Below are 23425 nucleotides of genomic sequence, written 5' to 3' on the forward strand. Positions count from 1 at the left end.
TATATATATATATATTATAAACATAAAGAATTTTTTATTATTTTATTTAGAGTACAAATTAAATTAATTATAAAGTAAATATAAGATTATACAGATGCGTAAAATACCTACTTATAAATATTATATAAAAGATGTAATTTCTTTTTGTGTCTATGTATAAAGAGAAATTTTTAAAATTATTTTTGTATTAAATAAAACACATTAGTATTTTCCAAAATACAAAAATAAGCAATTTTTCTATATTAATATTAACATATTTATGATATTATGATAATTTAATATTATAATATGGTATATAAACTATATTTTTATATTATTATTAATAATACTATATTTTATATGATATTATATCTTTATTAATATTAATATATTCTCTTTATTAATATACAAAAAGAAATCTTGTAATTTGAATTTACAGATATATATATGCTACAATAGTATATTTAAAAATATAAAACTAACTCAATGAGAAATACAGAAATACATTTTTTTTATCGATATTTCTCACTGGAAATCTTAAAGTATCGCCAAAAATATAAAATACCATATAAAATATTTTTCTATATCTTCTTTATAATAATTACATCATAGCCTACAAATATGACAGAATAATAAAATGTTATTTACACTTAAATTACTCGAACATTTGGATATTGTTTCGTCAGTTTAACTTCTTGAGTGCTTTTACGATAAATTTCACGCATTCTGTAAATAGATAAAAAAAGTAGAACAAGTCATTTATTTTATCGTATTTATTATATAATGCTGTTATATATTCTTATTAAATATATATATTTTAATATTTTTACAATTATAATTAGAGCACATGTCATTTGATTAATAGAATTGTTTTATTTATTGTGACATCATACAAAGTATGTGTGTGTGTGTGTGTGTGTCTCAGAGCATTTTAATCATCTTTAAGATTCTTTTATCGAGTTGAATTTGATGGATTTGCCTTATTATTAGTAAAAATAAGTCATTATCATCTTATATCTTTATAATCAATTCTTAATAATAAGTAATAATAATGATAAATTACATTAAAAGTAAATTTAAAATTAGTTAAGAGAAATATGATTATTCTTCGTGAAATTTTTTTATTTTGTTAAGAATTCCATACTCGCAATTATTTACAATTCGAACACTATTTATGATTGTCTATAATTGATTTTAATTATTTTACTAAGGAAAAATCAACTTTAAAATTTGACAAATAATTCGTCGTGTTAAAATTAGATTTACAAGTTATTATCTCTACAAAGTGTATGTAAAAAGTTAGAATAGTTAATTAATTGAACGTACCTGTTACTCCAGTTAATTATAATGGGCACTGTCGCATAAATGAAGAAAAGTAAACTGCATAAATACATTATGATTATAAAGATAACGATAAAGATGTTGTAATCCTTCATAATATAATCATATGATATGATCACATAAACGATTATGCTAACGAAAAACATGTAGCAGAATATCAAAATTAATATTTTGAAAAGAGGAACACGAACTTCTCGAAGCATCTGAAGCAATGTACTACTGTCTCTGCAACACTGTTATAATACTAGTATTACATACGCACGTTTAATAAAAAAATTAATCATTCTTCTAACAAAATTATTATAACTAAAATCAAACGCAAAAATTGTAAAACATTGTCCAAATTATATTTTTATTATAATAAATTATATTTTGTTCTTTAATATAATCTTATTTATATTTTTATGCTCTAATTTGTTTATTGAATTGTTGTGATAAATTATAAATTATAAGTCGTATAATATGATATATGTATAAGTTCTGTTACTAAGCTTTATTACTTTGGCATATATGTCTAGTTTTACGAACTTTGACTTTAACAAATTTATTTTATAACATCTGCTTATTTTTTGTGAAAACAACATGTTTTTTAAGTTGCAAAATGGTCTATTTTAAAATAGAAAAATAGGCAAAACTTTTTTATTTTTTTCTAAGCTTTTATTCTGCTATTTTCTGCAAACTTTATACGATTATTAGATCTTTCATGGCTCACCTCTAATAATGATTTATGCTTTATTTTTAATGGATATCGAGTACGACAAAATTGGCAGTGAAGTACGTTCTGAAGATTTGCCGATATCTTTAGACAATGAATGTGTATGAATTGATTCGTACATTTACACGGGGATATTATGACTTTTCCTTTATTCGCACCTATCATAAATAGATTTATATATGTAATTGTTTTTTTAAGTAGTAATACTATATATGCAATCTTTTTAATGAATAGATTGTGTGTGTATACATAACACAGATTTCAAAATTTTATTCCACAAGTATCTTTATAAAGAGAATTTTTATTATCCAAGTTATTTCGTAAAAAAAGCTGCATACCCTCGTTGCAACGCCAGCATGAAGCCGTAATTGACATAGACATCTCTTCTTGCATGTGGTTCCACATATTGATCACGTCAGATTCTCTCATTTTTAATTATATTATTAATTTATTGAGCAATAAAGTTCGTTATACAGTTATAAACTTTTGGTGCAATAATGCAGAGTCAATATATTAACCCAAAGTTTTATAAATTTTACTTTGTACGTTGTCACTAATATATGTTGTATACTAATTTGCCACTGCTATCTTTAATACTATGTATGTGTTTTAATTTACATTTTCTAGTAAGAACAGCTGCTTGAAATACATATACTTAAGATCTTGAAACCTCCCTTAAGATTCTAGAAACTTCTTTTATTTTTATGTATATTGAATTTTTTTTGTTAAGTATTTATTTTAAAAATATATACAATATTAAAAGACTTGTCGTTGAAGAAGCACACACACTTTCTTACATTTAAATCATTATAGACGAGGGCTTGCCCTTCAAAATATATTCAAAATATATATTATAATAACAGCAATAGACTCAGGGTACTAACAATTAAGTGAGAAAACTGGCAAATAAAAGCCAATGCGCGGGTATTGATGCGCGAACTTATTATTGTTAAATTTGTTAATAAATATATATACAGAAAGTTTAAAATTTCTATTAATAAATATCAAAATAAAATTAAAACTTTATATATAATCAATAAAATATATATAATCAATATATATAATCAATAAAAAATACGCGTACGTTTAATGTAATAAGTATAATTTATCGTTTAAGTAGAAATTGAAAATAAATTAAATTTATTTGATTTTAAGAAATAATGTGTTAGAAAATTGCAATAAGTTATAAGAAACCGATTTTTATAAAATTGAAATTAAGTATCTCAGTTTCATAGAATTAATTCAAACTGTCATTCAACCTATAAATATATTACCGTAACGTAACATCGATACTCTCGCTATATATATATATATATATATATAGGGGATATATATGTATCTCTCAGTATTATTTAAAAATTCTACTTTTAAAACTTTACTTTAGACGATGTTACTCTACGATCAATTTATTGATACTATGCTATCTCTTTGAAAGAAAATATTGTTATGTACTTGCACGAAAACGGTTTAAGCAACTGCTAGGAATATTTAAAAGATTTGTTTCGGAAATATATCTTTTTTTATCTTATTATGTAATGTTGAAAATATACATTAAAATCGTCAATTCCAGCCAAGTCAAGCAAGTAATTATCTACGGATTTTTAGATATAATTAATAAAAATGATACGTCATCAACACACATTAGTGATTTTCCTAATGTTATCTCATATAAGTTGATGACTCGATTTCGGCATCTATTTAATATTCGTCTGTATCCGTTTCATTTCGAATATGAATATATCGAATATATCGACTTTATCGATTTCATTATAATTTCGATCGCCGATACTTCTCACATTTCAGTTGTTACATATTATTTGTCTTTCCTTACACATTAAAAATTCAAAATCTTTGTTCACATATATCAAAATCAAATTAAATCTGTCATTTCAAGAAATGGAAACATGAATTTGTCCAATACAAGTAAAATAATTCATTCCTTAAATAGAAATTTATTCGGAGTAATATGAAGAAATTGTCAAGGTTTGTATCCTAAATCCATTACAATAAATTCTAATAAATTATAAGAAACTAGTTTTTATAAAAAAATAATATTAGACATACAATATATATATTAGAATAAATTTTTATTAAGTTTTATTAATTTTTATTAACTTATTCTAATCATCTTTTCTTTCTTGCAGCCAGAAACCTTATCTTCGCCAGAAATGGCGATGATACCAGTAATAAAGTGTACATCAAACGAACGAATGCTCGGCATGCAATCGATAAATGACAGAAAGGATGACGAGAAATCGGAAAAGAAATTGACGGTTCTCGAGTCGCACGGTTATATTCTCGGGAAGACCATAGGGGCTGGATCATATGCCACGGTCAAAGTAATGTACTCTAAGCCTATTTCATTTCCTTTTTTCTAAATGTTAAATTTCTTTCTAATTTTAAATACTTTTTACTTATTGTTAGATCGCAAAGTCCAATCGGCATGATTGTCAAGTGGCGGTGAAGATAGTTTCGAAATTCCAAGCGCCTGAAGACCACCTTACGAAATTTCTACCTCGTGAGATCGAAGTGGTCAAAGGATTAAAACATCCCAATCTAATTCGCTTCTTGCAAGCCATAGAAACTACTCATCGGTTTTGTATCCAATATTTCATTATCGATTAATCTTCTATAACATTTGTAAGATGACCTAAACGAGGATAATCGTATTAAAAGCGATTTATAGGAATTTATTAGATGAAATCGAATTGTGAATTTTTGTCCATTTAAAAAAAAATCTTTCTGCTTTTTTGCAGGGTGTACATTATCATGGAATATGCACAGAATGGCAGTTTGCTCGACATAATACGTCGCGATATTTACATCGATGAGCTGCGTAGCCGCAAGTGGTTCCGGCAACTCTTGGAAGCTATTAATTATTGCCATGAACATGGCATAGTACACAGGTAAGAAAGTAAAAAATAAATAAATTTCATGTAAAAAATTTAAGTTTGTGACGGGAATATATCCTGGTGTTTCACGATAATTTTTTGGGGGAACCTTTATAGAGATATAAAATGTGAGAATTTGCTTATGGATCATTATTTCAATATTAAATTGTCGGACTTTGGATTCGCGCGAGGCCAAATGAAACCGAAGAATGGTGAGTGTATCCTCAGTACAACCTACTGTGGCAGTTATGCTTACGCATCACCCGAAATTCTACGAGGTATCCCATACCAGCCTCAACTCTCCGACATATGGTCCATGGGAGTGGTACTTTATACTATGGTGTACGGTCGGCTGCCGTTCGATGATTCGAATCACGCGCAACTACTAAAGGTACCCAGGTATATGCCAGGGTATACTCAATGTACACCAGGTCGATCCCAATTTTTTCGTGATACCTCTTTCGTCATATAAATGTGTGTAATGCATTTCCGTACAAAAATTATCATAATTTTTTTAATTTAATCACGTCACGAATAAAATTTAAATATTAATATAGAACATAAGCAGAAATAATAAATCTATGCAACGAAAATTAAAAGAGATGATTTGTTACCATTTTTACCTAAATTATTTATAAATTACCATGTATTTCACATGTTTATCTCCCTTTAAAATGCAGTTCTTTCTTTTTTTTAGCAAGTACAAAACAGAGTGGCGTTCCATAAACTTCCTAAAGTATCTGAATCATGCCGATCTCTCATTAGCCGTATATTAGTACCCCAATCGGTACGATTGCGCATCAACAATATAAGAAATGATGCCTGGCTAGAGACATCCGTCGTCGCTCAAACATCGATTAGTGGCAGATACATTGTAAGAATTAATTGATAAAACTATATGTGAATCTCATGAATTGTGCTTGATCGTATTTTATATATTATCACAGGGAATAGTACCTGCAATACCACCAAGTAAGGAATCCAAAGTATTTGATGAACATATAATATCAATTACTCCAGCAATCTTTCAAAAAAATGAGAAACCTGAAGACGCTACTGTTCAAGATAACACGAAAAGACAGATTTAAAATGTGAAGCTATAAAACTCACGTAATATTTTAAAGAAACTATTAATGCCATTAAAACAGACTAAGAATGTTTACAATCATTTGATGACATTTTTATATTGACCTGGTACTTTTTATTCTCGACTTTTTTTAAAATCAATAATAAATATTATGTTTACACGGATATAAAATAATATGTCACGCTTAAATGATAATTTCAGTTCCACTGAATATGTCTTGCTTAAATGAAATATGTAGTAGACAACACTACATATACGATCAATTATAAAGTAGATCTGTACTTAGCAACCATAAGTACTATTATAGAGGTAATTATAAATACACCGGGCGCAGTCGCTCTAAGTATATCTTTTGTATCATCTGTAATAGAAATATTTGCCATCAAAAATCATTCATAACAATAATCGTTGGTAATATTCATTACTTACCATCTGTTTCTGAAAGTAACTCCCAACCTAAACTCCTATCAATAGCCATTTTCCACTGAGAATATAAAATATCACGTTCTAAAACAAATATATTCAGTTAATCTCTATAAAGAATTTTTAATATTTAGAAATAAAAAAAAATAATAATAAAATTTGTGTAATAATCACCATTTTCAGTTATTGATGGCAAGAAAATGTCGCTAGGAACGGCGGCATCAATCTTCACGTCCCATTTGCGTATTCCTTCTGCGCTTCCTGCGGCAATTGCGACTCCAAGTGCAGTAGTTTCACACATCAGTGGCCTAACTTATGAAATAGCACATACACTTGTTTATTAACTTCTTATTATAAATTAATTTGCTATCTTTTACATAACTCATTTATATATATATATGAATTATTTGATCTAATGTCCTACTTACCTACTGGAATTCCACAGATATCGGCTTGCATCTGCATTAATAAATCATTAGTGGTCATCGCACCATCGACTAATAGTTTTGACAACACCAAGCCAGTATCTTCTTTCATAGCTTCTAAAATGTCTCTTGTCTGAAAGCATACTGCCTGCAGAGCTGCCTTTATAATATGTACGCTACTAGTATCTTCGCTAATACCACATATGATACTGAAACAATTTATAAAAACTTAGATGTTGTGCTTTAAAGACCAATGAAATGTTTCTATATTGATAAAATTGATAAACCTTCGCGCATCTTTTCTCCAATATGGAGCGTACAGTCCAGCAAATGCTGGCACAAAAACAATACGATTGTCCGTTGGCATTTGTTCGACAATAGTTTCACAGTCTTTTACATCAGTCAGTATTCCAAGATTATCCTTCAGCCATTGTATAACAGCACCTGCGATAGCAACAGACCCTTCAAGAGCATATATTGGAGAAGCATGTGGTCCTAATTGATAAGCAACTGTTGTTAATAAACCATGAGATGAATCCACAATCTGAAACGTACGATACAATCCTATTCAATTAAACTTAAAAATTTTTGTAATATTATAACAATGCAATAAAATATTTCTTACAGCTGTGCCGGTATTGTAAAGAAGAAAGCAACCAGTACCATAAGTACTTTTTGCCTGTCCTTGTTGTAGACACATTTGACCTACTAAAGCTGATTGTTGATCACCTAAGCACTAAAATAAAGAAATTTCATTTTAGAATTAAATCTTTTCTAGCACACATTTCACATTTAATATTTTAGAACAAAATAAAATATGTAATATTTTAGAATAAAATATTACATTATCGTCATTGTTGAAAGCTTTATTTGAAATTGCATTATTTAATATTTTACATCACAAATAATTAAATAGTACAAGTGATTACCCCAGATATAGGAACACCTTGTAGCAATTCATCGTGTATATAACCATAAATCTCAGAGGAACTTCGTATTTCAGGTAAAATCTCAACAGGTATTTTGAAAAATGATAATAAAGTGGGATCCCACTGCAGTGTCACAATATTCATTAACATTGTTCTTGAAGCGTTTGTAACATCAGTACTATGAACACCACCATTAGCACCACCAGTCAAATTCTAATTAAAAAATTGACATGTCATTCAAAAATAAATATAGTATATTAATATAAGGTTTTTATATTATAATTCTTTTGTAAACAAACCCAAATTAGCCAGGAATCAATGGTGCCAAACATAAGGCGTTTTGCAATCAGTGCTTCTTGAACTTGAGGTACATTTTCCAATAACCATTTTAATTTTAATGCACTAAAGTAGGGACTAATTGGCAAGCCACAAAGTGGCTTCAAATAATTTTTATTTCTATTACGTATACCCTTTAATATGTCGTCCACAATCAATGTAGTTCTCATATCCATCCATACTATATTGTCAAGATTGATAAATCATAAATTATTGCAAACAGGAAATATCTGGTCTGTATAATATTTGTAATAATGCAATTTTACCTATGGCATTGTAAAGTGGCTTTCCTGTGACAGAATCCCATACAACCGTAGTTTCTCTCTGGTTTGTTATACCAATTGCAACTATATCAGCTGGGTCTATCGTGAGTTGTCTTAAATTGTATACAGTTTGTTTAAGGCATTCCCTAACTGCTTTTAATATTTCTAAAGCATCTTGTTCAACCCATCCCTCTTTTGGGCATATTTGCGATATCGAGATTTGATGGTATGTTAAGACTTCTGCTGTATTCGCTGCAAAAACCTGTATTATTGTATAGAAGAAAAAATGTATATATACATATATTTACAATCTTAGGAATGCATTAATACATTAATAATAAAAATCAACAACGAAGAAATTAATTACATAAGTAAGCACAAAGAGTTTACATTATAATCCTATATCATTAAATTATAATCTAGATAAGGCACTGCTATTGTTATTTCAAACTTTAACATTAAGATAATGTCCAACTTATTTTCATTATACAAATGACTTGTGATGGATATCGACTTGTCAATATATATTACACGCTTTAGAAATTCCGAGAGATTTCGTCAACTCATGTGTGCTTATCGTTGTAATTATTGACACAGTACAAAAAAATTTCTCGTACCAGAAACCTAGCACTGCTCGTGCCCTCGTCAATCGCGCCGACGAGAGGCCCATATCTGTTCATCGAGTCATTTTTGTTCATTTGAATAAAGGTGATTATACCTCGATTGATATTATACCACAACCAACGATTGTCACACGAGATTTCACGCGAATTTACTATTCGTACGACGATATCCAAAGTTGCAGCTTTTTGATCGCGCCAATAATCTGGATTAACCAAGATTATTTAATAATTCGTGTTGCTTTCTGAAATACAATATAAGAGGAATGTCATGTCAAATAAAGTTTTAATCAATGTGAAACTAGACGTTCGGACAATTTAATTGGATTTAAATGATACGAATTAATTAACCCAATGAGTCAATAAACGACTCGAGTAGAATAAAATGATGTATATATTTTAGAGGAAGGTTATAATATATGTAGGTTATAACAAAAATAAAAGATTACAAGAACATCTCTTCCTTTATATAATATTTTTATTAAACACATATCTAGAATAACCTATATATATTTTGAAAATTTAACCATTAATAATCTCAAAGAGATTGTAGATAATTCATCTATTATATTAAGTGCCAAGGGATCTACATAAAAAAAATATATATATATATGATACTATTTAATATATAAGTATTTTTTTTATCAATTTTGATGAAGCACAGATATCAGAAATCAAATTTATTTTCATTCAACTGTTTAAATAAACTGAGAATTATTTTTAAATCTATTCAAATCTATTCTTGTCAGTTATATTCTTTGTACTTTTTCTTTTCTCTTTCCTTCAATTATACATTTTATTTTGGTTACAGAAAGTACAAAATTAATGTTACAAAGGACGGATCTAAAATTATGCAGACATAAATAAACATAGTATGACCATCAGAGCAATTTGTAATCAACTTCTCTTTATATATATTTCTTTCTTTCCTATAGTCCTTGTATTTTAACGAAAAAGATACTTTCAACTATCCGCTTTGTTATTGCTGTGCGAGAATCAACATGCTCTTGATGATATTATTCCATTCAACGCATTGCCGCTGCGTAGAATCGAGTAGGAACGTGGCGTTCATTCAACGACGCGTTTCCGGCAGAGGGCGCGCTACACGCGTTGCAACCTTTGACGACATATGTAATATTCCGGATCCTTTCTGCAGCGGCAGCTGCTGGAGAGTAAAAACGCGTAGCCACCGAATAACGGCCGTCCAAGTCCCACTGTACGTCGCCATTTTCGGACTGGGAGAGCTCCGAGTGTCGTACAGGCTTGAACGCTGTCGCCAGGACTGCTTCGCTGTTTCTCACTCGCTGCCAATCGTCTGCATCCGTGGAACGAAAATTTCAAGTCAGTGCTGGCAACTTTTTGCGTCTTGTTATCGTTATATGTGCCTCTCGCTCTGCGTGCGTCTCGCGTCTCGCCCGTGCGTTTCGCGCTCGGACATGATGCGGCACGCGTATTTATTTGATGCACGTTGCGCGCTTTGGGGCGACAACGTTACATTTGGCGATATATATATATATAAACGTGGCTGTCGAATATCTAGCTCTCTCTCTGCATCTCTTCTCTCGCCCTGAATATCCTTGGCGAAAATCATATTCGATGTAAACGTTATGGCAGATGAAACAGCCAGGTTTAGCGCCGAATCAAACAACGCTGTCGATCACCAGCCTTCTCGCGATTATTCAAGCATGCCAACAAACTTTACAGCCTTTTATCGCATCTAGCGCTAAATGTAATTGTTCGAGATTCTGGGAGTCATGCATCGCTCGACACGCCAAGTGTAAACACGCCAGTTGAAGGAAATGGAACAGCCCATATTTAGCGCTAGAGTCGCGATGCAGATGTACATACACGTCGACGTCGACGTCGACGTCTTGCACGACACATCAAGGACGAGCGTCATGACTCGCCTGGCCCTCGAACATGATTAATTGACAATTATAAATATTTATGACTCGTATTTCAGACAATTGGCGATATGTAATTATAAATACTGGGATAAATTACAATTTTAAATATTAAAAACTTTCGTTTAGCCATGTTTAATTTATAATAAAAAGCTCATCTTATGTACAAATATATGCGATTACAAAAAATATCGTTGCTACAAATCGATTTTAAATAATGTAGATTTATTATTAAACAATCGGAGAGAGTATCAGACTTCTAAATAATTTTATTAAATTCGCGTGAAATGTTATTTTTTTATATTTGAAAGAGTTCCACATTTAAAAAAATGACAAAATAAAATTTTTACACACAAACACACACAAGTTATACACTTAAGCCTAGTATTACTAACAAGAGATAAATTATAAATTATAGCGGGAAAATGACAGCTGATTCTGATAAGGATTGTACACATTGCTTAGTGTGCAATAGTAAAGTTGGAGTATCCACTAGAAATAGTGTTCGCATCTTCAATGATTCTACTGTCGCTACATCAGAGAAGCCACTTGCTGACGTTATAGCAACCGTTTTAGAAACAGATGTTAATGAGGAGTCTGTTCATTCCCTTGTCATTTGTAAAAAATGTTTTAAATTATTCACTGAGGTAAAGCACCTATAGTTTTGTTGATACAGTTAATTTGTTGAAAAATTTTATTACAATTTTTTTATAATTTATTATAGGTGGATGAACTTGAAACTAGATTAACAGAAATCAAGCTTGAGTTATTTAACAATTATAAAAGGACAGTAAAGAAATTGCCTAACGTATTTCATAATGAAGAAGAATATAATGATCATGATTACATAGACAATACAGAAAGTCAAAACACCGGTGAAACAGAGGTGAAAAATGCTACATAAAGCTTAATAAAAATCAATTAATTACTATATATATACCATGTAATATTCTATATATTGTACTAATGATGTTCATAGGATCTGCAAACTCTCTCTGATAAGGATTATATACCAGATAATATGCCAGAAGAAGAAGAATTTCTTGTAAATTCAGAAGAAATGTCACTGGAAGTTGAAGAACTAAACGATTCAAATGAACCAGTCACAATACAAAATTATAAAAAGAAATTAAAAAAGAACAAAGTTAATATAAAAGTAGAAACTATTCAGGAACAAGTATGCACAAAACAATTCATTTTCTGACAGCAGGTCATAAAATTATGGTATATATATATATATATATATATTGATATATATATCTTTTTCAGATTGTACTTAGAGATGACTCTTCGTACAGTTGCTTGTTATGTACTGATGAAAAGGAAAAAGTTACAGCAGATGCTAAAACTATCATAGCACATATGAAAGATGTACATGACACTCGTTTGTATATTTGCGACGTATGTGGGCAGGATTTCAGAAAAAGAAACGAACTTTCCTTACATTTAGATGATCACGTTGCAAAGGAGGAAGGGGATTTTCAATGTGAGATATGTAATAGAATATTTAGCAATTTACGATTATTCCGAATCCATAAAAGGATACATTATCCACAAGTAAAGTCTTGGCCCTGTGATATGTGTGGAAAGAGATACAGGTATAATGTATACTACACAAAGAAAATAATAGGATAGAAATAAAATGTGAAATGTGTAAAATCATTATCTCTGCTTCAGTTCAAAAAATCTATTGGAAGAACATATGAATACACACATGGGTGTACGTCCATATGTATGCGAAACATGTAATAAAGATTTTACATCCAAGTACACATATAAAGCGCACATAAAAACACATGAAGTACGACCTCGTCCATTTGAGTGCACTCAATGCAATAAAACATTTTTGAACCAGCAAAATTTGAATCAACATGAACGAACGCATAATGGCATAAAGGAACATGTATGTCACCAATGCGGTAAGATTGATACATTTCATATGATGAAAGTCTATATTTTTTATATTTTCGATGAACTAATGTCTTTTATATCAACACTCACAAGAGTTATCTTTTATTTAAACATTTCCTTATTCACACATTAATATCTCTTTTTAAAAATTAAAGGCAAGGCTTTTGGCTCACCTCACAATTTGGAAGTACACAACATAGTACATACTGGATATAAACCCTACATTTGTAGAATATGTGGCAAAGCGTTTGCACGTAAAGCAGAAATACGTGATCATGAGCGAACCCATACAGGTGAGAAACCATATCAGTGCGAGTTCTGCGGAGCAACATTTAGGTGAGTTTCAGCAAAATGGATTTATAGCAATACAGTTCTGTATAGTTAAATTAATTATTCAAAAACGATAGTTAAGATTGTTATTTTTGTGTTCAGTCAGAGATCGAATTTACAATCCCACAAGCGAGCAACGCATTATAACGATAAACGTTATAAATGCGACAAATGTCAAAAAGGTTTCAAAAGAAGAAGATTGTTAGATTACCATATAAAAGCAGCCCACACTGGTGAAAGACCGTACAAATGCGACGTATGTACAGCTACGTTCGTTTATCCTGAGCACTTCAAGAAACACAGGCGCATACATACGGGCGAGAAACCATATCTTTGCGAAGTATATCCTTTAGAATTATTGTTAAAACGATTATTTTTTTTACATTTCATTCGACTATTTTCATTCTTGCATTCTGAATGTTCAATGTGAATGTATCTTTTCAGGTCTGTGGTAAAGCTTTTAATAGTAGGGATAATAGAAATGCGCATAGATTTATTCATAGTGATAAAAAACCATACGAATGTTTGGTATGTGGAATGGGATTTATGAGAAAACCATTGCTTTATGCCCATATGCAAACTCAGGTAATGTATGAAAAATAGTTAATTCATTATTCTTTTAATATATATATATATAAATAATCATATGTGATTCATTACAAAATACCTATTTTTACTTATTATATATTTATGTTGTACATAATTTCATTACCATATATTGCAATGTATATTAGATTATCAGTAACATTATTTGATGTATTAAATATTATCCATTATCTAGGGTCATTTAAATGACACCATAGTAGTGAATCAGCCACGACTGACAACAGAAGATGATCAAGTAATAACAATTCCTAATAATGGCGAAGTATTGATGGAAGAAACCGAAACTGAACAGGTAAATTTTTTTTTGTACATGACATAATATGCCATGCAAACCATGTCAACAATGTTACATTCACAAATAGAAAATGTAAAAAGATTTTATATAATGTATGTATTCTTAATAATAATTCAAGTGGCAATTTTATTGTGTAGAATTTACATTCTAATATACAGAATTTTACTATGTGGGATGCTATATTTGCTTGTTTATATATAGCTAAATGAAACCGAATTGTACGTGACTGAATTGAAAGATCACGTGATTATACAGCAAGAAGGAGATCAAATTTATAATGAAGAGGATGTTGTATTGAATATACCCGCGGAAGAAACCGTAAGCGGCGAAGTGGATCTCGTTGTTGAGGATCAGGTAAACTAACAACATTTCTCGAAAGCTCGCAATGATATCTGTTTATCGCATTAAATGCCGTGTTTTCTCTCATAGATGGATTTCGTAGAGAGTGACGATATAGAATGCAAAACTGAAGCTGTGGAACAAGTGGAAACAGTATACGCTTATAATGAGGATGATGAAGGTGAGACGATAGTTGTGCCAGCCACTACAGATTATAAAGAGATAGTAGAGGAGAACAAAAACGTGCGACTAGTACAGATTAGATTTCCCTCATCTGTAGATGGAGAGGGTAGAAGTTGGTTGAGCTTAGTACAAAATACTTGAATTTATTAACACTATCAATATACCCTGCATAATTGATTGGAGCAAAAATCAGGATAGACATTCTGATTAGAAAAACGGAATTTTATTGTATTTATAAGTTTTCTTAGTATCTCTATAGATTTGGTGATTAAATTATTTATTATATTCAAGCGCTCTCTTCTTATCTTAATTGCTGAGTCTTTATTGTCAAATCCTTTATGTGACAAATTTTTATGTATATATATATATATCAGCTTAAATCAATTAAAAAATAAAAAATAAAAAAAATAAAAAAACAGACAAACAAACAAACTTTAAGCATGATTTTCATGATATATATTATTGAAAAAATGTGTAAAATGTGACAAGATTAAACAAAATAACTTAGATTTAAGATATAAAATGCTAAAAAATGGCAAAAAAACTTAAATACAGTCTGATTATTCACTTTAACTATTTGCAATGTAATTAAGTTTAATGTAGCGTTATAAGATTTGCAAATGATAAGTTTTTATTATTTAAAGTCACACTAAAGTTTGTTTCTTATCACAATTTCTGGTACATATATACATATACTTAGTAATTAAGAACATATATGTGAATATAACAAATTTCTAAAACTAATTTTCTAATGCTTAAAATTACTTTAAGTATCCATTTTTCCAACTACTTCAAACCATTGGCGTAAGGCATCGCTCAGAACACCCGGTAATGTGTTTATGTCTCTAAGAATTATGTAGAATGGAAATGGAAAGTTATCCATGTACGATTGAAATCTGACTTTCGTATCTTCAAATATAGGTATACGAATATCCAATACAGAATCCTGTAAAAACATAAAAGCCAAGCTTTTTAATAACTACTTTTTTTTTAATTTATCAATAATTTGAACTATTAATATATATCGCGACGATTATTAATAATATGACATCATTTTGAAATACGATTAAAAATTACCTTGTTCATTGGATTGTCAACTATTATAAACACTAGAAAGATGTCTGCCAGTTTAGCTCTCCTTATGGCTTCATTTACGATTTTTTTTCCTTCTGAAAATATTCCTCTGCCATCTGACAATACTACTAACAGCTTAGCATTGTCGGATGAGGTACATTGATTTTCAAACATCTCCACTATAGAATTGACCAATTGACCAATCATCGTTTTTCTTTGATCAAATCTCACTTCTTGTATTAGCCTAAAAAACGAAAAGAATAAAATATGAAATATTAATATTCTCACACATTCAATAAAACAAAATAGAATTATCCTAATTAAATGAAGTCAAAGCACAGCTAAACATATAAAATGGACTATTGAAAGATTAATGTTATTTATCTCCAAACTATATATTTAGCTTATAATTTATTGAATTAAATATTTATATTAAATAAGGATATAAATACCTAGATCCACTTTGTTCTGTGAAAGCTTCTCCCAAAGGATGTAATATTTTCATTTGTTCTCCAAAGCTTACAACACTAAGTTGCCCTACTTCCAGATATGTCATAGCCTTGCTAATCAACGATAGAGATTCGAAGGCCAATTCTTTAGAATGATTATCTGCCATGCTGCTGGAATCGTCCAATGCGAGAATAATCTGATAATCACGTTTAAAGGGCTTTGTGCGCCTGAGCCAGATTTTATCCTTACGAAATTGGCTGGCTATGTATGGAATGATCTTCCGCATATTAATGCGTTTGCCTGTCTTATAATCACCCCTCAATCTTGATGCCTGCGTAGGCTCCAAAACCAGTCTCAATTTCTCCGATAAATCTCGAGCGGCTGCATCCGTGACCGAACATAAACAATTCCACGCGGCTGTAGCTTCTTCCGTGGATGGTATCTGCGTCCACTCGGCTAACATTTTTTCTATTTCTAATCGTTTTCTCTCCGTATAACTAGAATCAAAATTATTTTCTTCCACATTCCATTCCATTGTATGAAATATAGTCTCATTTCCTCTCTGTACCCTCATAGTCTCCGCTATTTCCCCTTCTAACTCAACCGTCGTCTCCTGATTATTCTCAATGTTGTTTCTTTTACCATCGGAATCCTTGTGTTTATCGTTTGGAGTGTCGGAAATCTTTTCCGGTCTTTGCTCTTTTATTTTATTATCTGCCATGTTATTTTCTTCGTCTTCGTGCATTTCCACTATAGCATCATCCTTTTTCTCTTCCTGATCCTCTTTTTCTTTATCTGTGTTAGAAACTTGTTGCCTGACTTGATCCTCTGTCGCGGCGTCGAGTGTGTAATCGTCGAATCTCTCGGAATCCTTTACGTGTTTAGCCATCTCGGCCTTGTCTCCATCAGTGTTGTCTGAATTATCCTCTTTCTCCTCCTTCGATACTTCGTCCTGCGTGTAGATTGTTTTCAACTTTTTCAACGCTGGCTCGAATTTGTCCGGCAAACTGCGATCTTCGTTGCTCTTGCCTGGGTTTTTTCTCTTCTCGATTGATTTTGTCATAGTGTTTCTCTGCGAAGCGGGAATAGTTTCCTGCTTGGACGACCCTGAATGCCCGCTTTCTTGCTGCGCTGACTCCGATTGACCGGTGCCGTTATCGTTACTATCCTCTTGAGTATTTTCGGCTGACATCTCCTGCTGATCTTTGGCCTGATCCGACTGTTGTGCCACTGTATCCCGCGAACCTTCCGTCATTTCTTCAACTTGTTGCGTAGAATCCATTTGCTTGCTCGCATCATCTGCACTTGGCGCTGCCTTTTCTTGCAACTTCTCTTCCGCTTCTTCATCTCGATTTTGCTCCTCATCTTTGTTTTCGGTTTCCGCATTTTCTTTATCGTTCTCTTTAGTTTCCTGATTAGTTTCGAGCTCTTCCTGTGTTTTTTGTCCATCCAAGTCCATACTGTCACAGTTCTCGTCTTCGTCCTCGCTAGACTCCTTTTCGGGATCGTTTTCTTTATTTTCCTCAGTTTCTTTCTCAAATTCCACATCCATCTTCTCTGGCGACGGTTTAAGATCCTTCATCTCATCGATATCGAACGGATTCTCCTCTTCGCCATGATCTTCCTTATCTTCCTTATCGTCTTCATCTAAATTTATATCTTCTGGTAGATCCAGTTGTTGAGGTTCGGGTTGAGGTTGGAATTTTCCGTGATAAGGATTAATCTGATCTTCATCTATCTCTGGCTCGTTCAGTTCATTTATTTCCTTTTTATTTTCCTCTTCTCGACTTTCATCGTGATTCGCATCGTTATCGTCATGCTGTTTTCTCTTGTCTTCGTCATCTTTTGCACCCATTTCCTTTTCACCGATTCGTTCACCCGTTCCTTCCTTTTCATCTTCGTTCTCTGGCTGCTGATTATCATCTTGGGATTCTTCTTTATCGTCACCCCAGATTTGTTTATCAAGCTGTTCAGCATCTTCTCCCGTCTCTCCCATTTCTTTATCCAAATCATTATTTTCGTCATCGTCGCTCTGTTCTTCATCATCATCGTTTTTCTCTATATCCTGAGGTTTACTATCGAAATCCTCGGACATGTCAATTCCCTTTTCCTCTTCCTTACAAATCTTATCGTCCTGTTTCTCCTGCTCTTGATCTGCGGGTCTTGCGTCCTCAAGCTGATCCTCGGATTCTATCTGATCGGAGACGTCTTTCGTTCCTTCACCATCAGCTAAGCCCATCCCGCCTTTTCCTGTCTTTTCGCCCGATTCATCTGTTTCACCTTCCTCAAGGTCTAAATCTTTTGGCACGCAAAATCCATTTGCAGCCAGGTCCAGGAAGACATTTAATTGCAGATATAGCATTTTACACGTGACGCGGAATGACGCCACTTGTTCACATAAATAAAACTGGGCAAACAAGAGATATTGTTCCAGCAGTGGTAAACATTTTAGGAGCAATCTGGAAGAAATAATAATGGGCATTTATCTATATCAATTCATTTCGTAGAATTTAAAATCTGTTTTATCTTCACGAAATTTTATTAATATTATATTAATATTATTTTATTAATATTATATTATTTATTTTATTAATATTAATTTATTAATATTTTTTTTCGTTTATAGATATGGAAATATGTTTTTTTTTAACAAAAGATTTCTGAAAGAAACATTACATTACATTTTAAAATTATCTGTGTGCTGTTTAAAATATTAAATAATAAAATAATTCTTACCCGGTACAATAATTTGCTGATTGTAGGTCGAATTCACGTATCGATAGTAGAAGATTGAAAAATGAATTGGATACTTTGCATAATTTTAATTCGGTTATATCCCGCTCAAGGAATTCAACTAGTTTTTCGTTTAATCCATTTTCTTCTATTTTTCTCTCTATATCTTTATCATTTTCATTATCTTCCTCATTTGGTGTCTCGCTTGCGTGTACCATATCGTTCAAATTAATATGATTCTTGTATTTTTTTTGTATGATAAGCAATATCGTGTTTATTAAATGTTCCAGTGCTAATTCGTATTGCTCCACAGCGTTATTATTTTCTTTTAATTGCTCTTTATCTTCTTCGGATTTTCGTAAATTTTCATCATAGTTATGAAGAAAGCATTCCATCTTCGTATCCAAGAACGCTATATTTTCCCAGATAGGATGTATAACATTCGAGCTCTCAAACATTTTTTTCAGTTCTTTAGATCGCATTCTTAGATCTTCAATCATTGCGTAGCATTGCTCCAAGAATTCAAAGTGTTTCGAACTTAATAAAGCATGGATGGAATGATCTACTGATAATATTTCAAACGGCATGAATAAGGCGTGGAAACATTTTGCGGTTGCTTTTACAGATTTTAAGCTATTCTCCAACAATGTGTTCGCATTCCTCCAAACTTCGTCAATTCGAGAGACGGCAATTATAGAAAGTGCGTTCGCGTGTAAGGTGAGCACGGCTCTATTCGAATCCGCTGGTGATTCTGCGGGGCAGCATTGCAGAAACAGCAGCAGCTGCTCGAATCCAGCTTCCAACGTTATCAGTAATGTCTTCAAGCTCTTTGCGCAATCTTGGCCATCGCGTTGCTTCGATATATTCAGATCTTGCTTGCGTATTTCGGATAGATTTGAAATCTGTATGCGTAGCGATGAAAACCGATCAAACGATCGTGCTATTGTCATCTTCTGTTTGTTAGCCATCAGCATCATGTGCGCGGAATATCCTCGACAACGTTCCATATTTTGCAACCCCAGGTCGGTTTGGCTTGTGCTGAGCATCGCGTTGAGAGCATTTAATCTGATAAGAGACTTGTAATAATACTTCTCGCAGCCCTGCCATTGCGTCAACATGTGCTGGTCTATCTTTTTCAATTTGAAATATTGATCGATTGCGGATAGATTCAAGGGTGACACTGTGTAATCTATTACCTTGTCCGCGTTGTTCTTCAATGTTAATGCACCGATACGATAGGATACACCCATTTGAGTCAATGCCTTGAAATAATTGGCGAGCGTCATTCTCTTCTGCTGCAAGATACTCTTCGCCTGAGATTTTTGTTTGCCCTTTGGCAAACTTCTGTCAATATCCATGTCTCGAAGACGCGCGCTCTGCTCCATGAAGTTCATGACAAATTTCTCAAGTTCTGATCGTATACACGGATAAGAACTTGTCAGGATTATCTTTTTACATAGATCCTTGGCCGTCGTCAGCAACGTATCTGCTTTCATGATAAGTCCGTTTGTAAACAGCGTTTTTACCTCTACAGATCGCGGAGGTTTCTCTGTGATAAAATCTTCAAGATTGGTCATATATTTGTGATGTTCTTGAACATCCCAGACGCCTTGTTGTTTGATCTCTATACTATAAGATTTTGACTTGACGATCAAACAAGAAGACACGCTCTGTTTCAAAGCGCTCTGAAATTCCTTCGCATACTTATGTAGAGTACGATGCGTCTTTTCGACTGTTTCCTTCACTGCCCAGTAATTGATATCATTCCATCGCGCAATTTTAACGTAATTCTCCAGTTTCTTCTTGATGGGCGTTCTCAATGCGGCGATTCTCGCGTTTACGTCGTCCATGAATTGTTTATAATAATTGTACATGTTCCACAATATAGCCGAGAGTTCGTTCTTTACGTCACTGTCGTCGAAATAATACACATGACAATGGAACGTCAAGAGGAGATTTAATCGCGATTCAAACTCGACAAGAGATGACTCGTTCATGAAACGCTCCAGCGATTCCATCAACTTTTCCTTAGTGACAAACTCGTCGTTCGCGTTCAGACGTTCGATGTCACTCCTCGCGGATCTCCTGATGTAACTCTCAATCAACGCATATAGGAAGAACCACCATTTGGACGTGTTCGATCTAAGATCTTCAAACGTCGCGTCGAGCAAACCTTTCCAACAAGACAATTCCAATCTTCTCCACGATATTATTTGCTGCGTCAACGCGGGTATATAGTCTCCCATACTAACGCCGCTATGTGCGTTATCCTCCCATTGCTTCATCTTGACAAGCAGCAGCTCGAGACCCGTCAGGAACCTGGAGATAGGCGACGTGATCGAGAACGTATAGATTCTCTCTATTATACATCGTATCGATCTTAGGGCGGGATGCTCTGGCCATTCTTCCAACAGCTGATTAACGCGATTTAAAATCTTTTCGCACAACGGCAGACACTGTTTTGTTTCCTTGATGTTGCATTCCTTATAGAAATCGTGCGCTTTTGTTTGCACTCCAATGTTCTCACGTAAAATTCGATCCGCGCTCTTCTCTTCATTCGCTTGCAGCCCCAAAGTGACTAGGAGATTCAAGCTGTTGTATAGTTTAATCGCGAGTCCTTCGCTCAAACTCGGTAGTACATGATCGAGTATTTCGTATACAGTATTATACCTCTGCATTAGAGGTCCGACATAATCCGTCGAGCACACCAAAGTGGAACTGTTACATATCCACTTGGTCGTGATGAAGGACGTAACGATGTCTGAGTGGATCTCTTGAATCTCCTTGATATCATCCTTGGTGATGAGACCGCTAAAGGTCGATTCCGATTTGTTTGATTCGGTCGGCAACGCGTTATTCCGATCGAGAGAAGACTGTGAACCGTCCTCTATGTCGTGAAAATCTCTTTCGCGATGCGTGGGAAATAGCTTGCGGACTTCCAGAGCGAGTTCTTGCTCTTCAGTCAACGTATTTCCATGACTTTCGATCTTGTTCTTGTATAGACTGTCCCTCTCCACGGCTCGTCTCTCCTCCTCTTGTTGCTGTTGCTTCCAAATTAGGACTATTTGCTGCAGCAACTCGTTCACCTCTCGCCACAGTGACTTGGTCAGACCTCTGTTGAGAATCACATGGTTGTGAAGTTCATGCAAACCTGACTTAAATATTCGGAACTGCTTCTGCATTCTGACAAACGCGTCCGAATTTTCAATCAAACTTCTCGTGCTTCTGGAAACGCACAAATCACTCAGGTTCAAAAGGCTCTCCTGTCCTTGACCGATCGTCGGAAACCGGATCAAGTTGTATATCAAAGCTTCGGGATCGGACACTCCATTTGTATGGAGAGATAGCCGTCGTCGAATTTCGTTGATCAGCACATCAACACCGTGACTCAATTGTGTCAAGGCCGCCAGCAGCGGAAGAATTATATCTGGGTAAACCGAGAAGTACTTTACCTCAATTTGCGCGGCGAATCTTTGCACCGACAAACTCCAAGTTTCCGCTTCTTTTATAACGGTGTTGAAGGTCAAAAGATTGGTCGATTTGCATTCTTGACTCGCGATCGCGCATAGGTTACTCATGTGCTTCTCCACCATCTTGTAGGAACCTACTTGATTTGTAAAATTGGCACAGTCGTTGCTGAGCGAAGCAAAATCGACGGATGGTGATCTGAATGCTTTCAAATAGCTGAGTTTGTCTCTCGTCTTCAGCGAATTTCTTTCGCAATTTTTTACGGCTACAAGTCTGGGATGAGCGTGTTCGTTCTCCGCTGATAATCCTAGAATACGATTCTGTAACGATGTAACATATATCATTTTTCTGCAATCGGCGACGTCCTCCTCTAGATATTTGAGCTTCAGTTCCACCTTGTACACGGGATCGATCAGATCTAACTTTCCAAAAAGTAGTAACTGAATATAACCGAGCAATATCCACGCTCTCCCTCGTTGAATTATATCTTCCTCTTTACCGACACTTGTCTCATCGATGCTATTTATCTCGTCGCACGCTCTACGGAATTCTTCTACCGGTTGGAAATAATCAGTTTGCAGCCTATTTCTTATGGCAGTCGCGCTACTTCCACCTTGTTTCTCTATAACATTCGCAATTAAATCAGGTACATCATTTTCGGCGTTCATTCTATCGATTGCGGATAAGTACAAGCGTAAATAAAACTTTAATGTTATCAAGTCACTGCTGATAAAATCATATGGTTTGTTTGTTAACGAAATACTATTCCGCCATAAAATCTCATTTAGCAGCTGCAATTGATCCATTTGCGCCATATATGTTCCGAGCGCGATTGATGAAAGTACATTCTTTCTTTCCTTCTCTCCATTTGTTTTGTTTAACATTAATTGCAGCACTAGATTTAAGAGAACGGCCCCGCCGAAGTAGCTTTCCGTCTATAAATATACATAAGTAAAAATTAATGCAATATTCATCAATAATTTTTTTTTTAAAGTTGCAATGAGAATGACTTAAAAGTTTAAAGAAAAATATTTCAATGAAGGATAAAAGTACTATTTATTTAATTTGAGAGCAATTATATGATTATTAATTTGAAGTTAACTTCAAATTATTTAGTTCATTA

General features: G+C 33.1%; 5 protein-coding genes across 11 annotated transcripts in view; 2 read left to right on the forward strand and 3 right to left on the reverse strand.

Annotated features, from left to right (window-relative positions):
• Positions 1-447: 447 nt before the first annotated feature.
• On the reverse strand, positions 448-3046 carry LOC115244480. Its single transcript, XM_029822151.1, has 4 exons — positions 2374-3046; positions 2033-2193; positions 1306-1553; positions 448-705 (listed from the first exon to the last, which is right to left on the reverse strand). Exons 1-4 carry the CDS (start codon positions 2462-2464, stop codon positions 630-632), a joined length of 576 nt encoding a protein of 191 aa, XP_029678011.1. The 5' UTR covers positions 2465-3046; the 3' UTR covers positions 448-629.
• Positions 3047-3201: 155 nt separating this feature from the next.
• On the forward strand, positions 3202-6047 carry LOC115244547 (testis-specific serine/threonine-protein kinase 4-like). The gene is made up of 6 exons (XM_029822258.1): positions 3202-4374; positions 4460-4629; positions 4792-4941; positions 5044-5317; positions 5624-5800; positions 5874-6047. The coding sequence occupies exons 1-6, from the start codon at positions 4204-4206 to the stop codon at positions 6012-6014; spliced, it is 1083 nt and encodes a 360-aa protein (XP_029678118.1). The 5' UTR covers positions 3202-4203; the 3' UTR covers positions 6015-6047.
• A 56-nt stretch (positions 6048-6103) lies between these two features.
• Positions 6104-10026, reverse strand: LOC115244545 (glycerol kinase-like). 2 transcript variants are annotated; one of them, XM_029822254.1, is made up of 11 exons: positions 9889-10026; positions 9007-9254; positions 8393-8651; positions 8090-8307; positions 7791-8003; positions 7487-7597; positions 7149-7405; positions 6865-7070; positions 6611-6748; positions 6443-6520; positions 6104-6374 (listed from the first exon to the last, which is right to left on the reverse strand). In XM_029822254.1, exons 2-11 carry the CDS (start codon positions 9085-9087, stop codon positions 6277-6279), a joined length of 1659 nt encoding a protein of 552 aa, XP_029678114.1. In that variant the 5' UTR covers positions 9088-9254; positions 9889-10026; the 3' UTR covers positions 6104-6276. The 2 variants fall into 2 exon arrangements, 1 of the variants encoding a protein (XP_029678114.1); XR_003885392.1 differs by lacking the exon at positions 6104-6374 and having other exon boundaries at positions 6611-6744.
• The window catches only part of LOC115244544 (zinc finger protein 2 homolog), a 45231-nt gene continuing 31414 nt past the window's right edge, over positions 9609-23425 (forward strand). For 2 of the 5 annotated variants that reach the window (XM_029822253.1, XM_029822252.1), the window contains exons 1-12: positions 9609-10350; positions 11332-11560; positions 11638-11799; positions 11893-12090; positions 12183-12511; positions 12591-12832; positions 12980-13160; positions 13257-13494; positions 13599-13739; positions 13936-14052; positions 14257-14409; positions 14485-14575. In XM_029822253.1, the coding sequence (XP_029678113.1) occupies positions 11339-11560; positions 11638-11799; positions 11893-12090; positions 12183-12511; positions 12591-12832; positions 12980-13160; positions 13257-13494; positions 13599-13739; positions 13936-14052; positions 14257-14409; positions 14485-14575 (2074 nt within the window). In that variant the 5' untranslated portion in view covers positions 9609-10350; positions 11332-11338. The other 3 variants (XM_029822250.1, XM_029822251.1, XM_029822248.1) reach the window with 2 other exon arrangements.
• Positions 14779-23425, reverse strand: part of LOC115244543 (midasin) — a 99418-nt gene continuing 90771 nt past the window's right edge. For both annotated transcript variants that reach the window (XM_029822246.1, XM_029822247.1), the window contains 4 exons: positions 18838-23237; positions 16104-18560; positions 15655-15895; positions 14779-15523 (listed from right to left, as the gene is read on the reverse strand). In XM_029822246.1, the coding sequence (XP_029678106.1) occupies positions 15344-15523; positions 15655-15895; positions 16104-18560; positions 18838-23237 (7278 nt within the window). In that variant the 3' untranslated portion in view covers positions 14779-15343. The remainder of the gene's footprint in view (positions 15524-15654; positions 15896-16103; positions 18561-18837; positions 23238-23425) is intronic.

The sequence above is a fragment of the Formica exsecta genome, unplaced genomic scaffold (assembly GCF_003651465.1).
Source record: "Formica exsecta isolate Colony F162 unplaced genomic scaffold, ASM365146v1 scaffold82, whole genome shotgun sequence".
NCBI lineage: Eukaryota > Metazoa > Arthropoda > Insecta > Hymenoptera > Formicidae > Formica > Formica exsecta.

Excerpts from the sequence above, each read along its gene's own strand:
- LOC115244480 (XM_029822151.1), bottom strand. The coding sequence starts at position 2,464 with ATGAGAGAATCTGACGTGATCAATATGTGGAACCACATGCAAGAAGAG. Across the intron at positions 1,554-2,032 it reads AGCATAAATCATTATTAGAG|TGTTGCAGAGACAGTAGTAC; the intron begins GTGAGCCATGAA and ends GTATTATAACAG. Across the intron at positions 706-1,305 it reads ATAATTAACTGGAGTAACAG|AATGCGTGAAATTTATCGTA; the intron begins GTACGTTCAATT and ends ATCTATTTACAG.
- LOC115244547 (XM_029822258.1), top strand. The coding sequence starts at position 4,204 with ATGGCGATGATACCAGTAATAAAGTGTACATCAAACGAACGAATGCTC. Across the intron at positions 4,630-4,791 it reads GCCATAGAAACTACTCATCG|GGTGTACATTATCATGGAAT; the intron begins GTTTTGTATCCA and ends GCTTTTTTGCAG. Across the intron at positions 5,801-5,873 it reads CGATTAGTGGCAGATACATT|GGAATAGTACCTGCAATACC; the intron begins GTAAGAATTAAT and ends ATATTATCACAG.
- LOC115244545 (XM_029822254.1), bottom strand. The coding sequence starts at position 9,087 with ATGAACAAAAATGACTCGATGAACAGATATGGGCCTCTCGTCGGCGCG. Across the intron at positions 6,749-6,864 it reads TATCTGTGGAATTCCAGTAG|TTAGGCCACTGATGTGTGAA; the intron begins GTAAGTAGGACA and ends CTATTTCATAAG. Across the intron at positions 6,521-6,610 it reads GCCATCAATAACTGAAAATG|AACGTGATATTTTATATTCT; the intron begins GTGATTATTACA and ends TATTTGTTTTAG.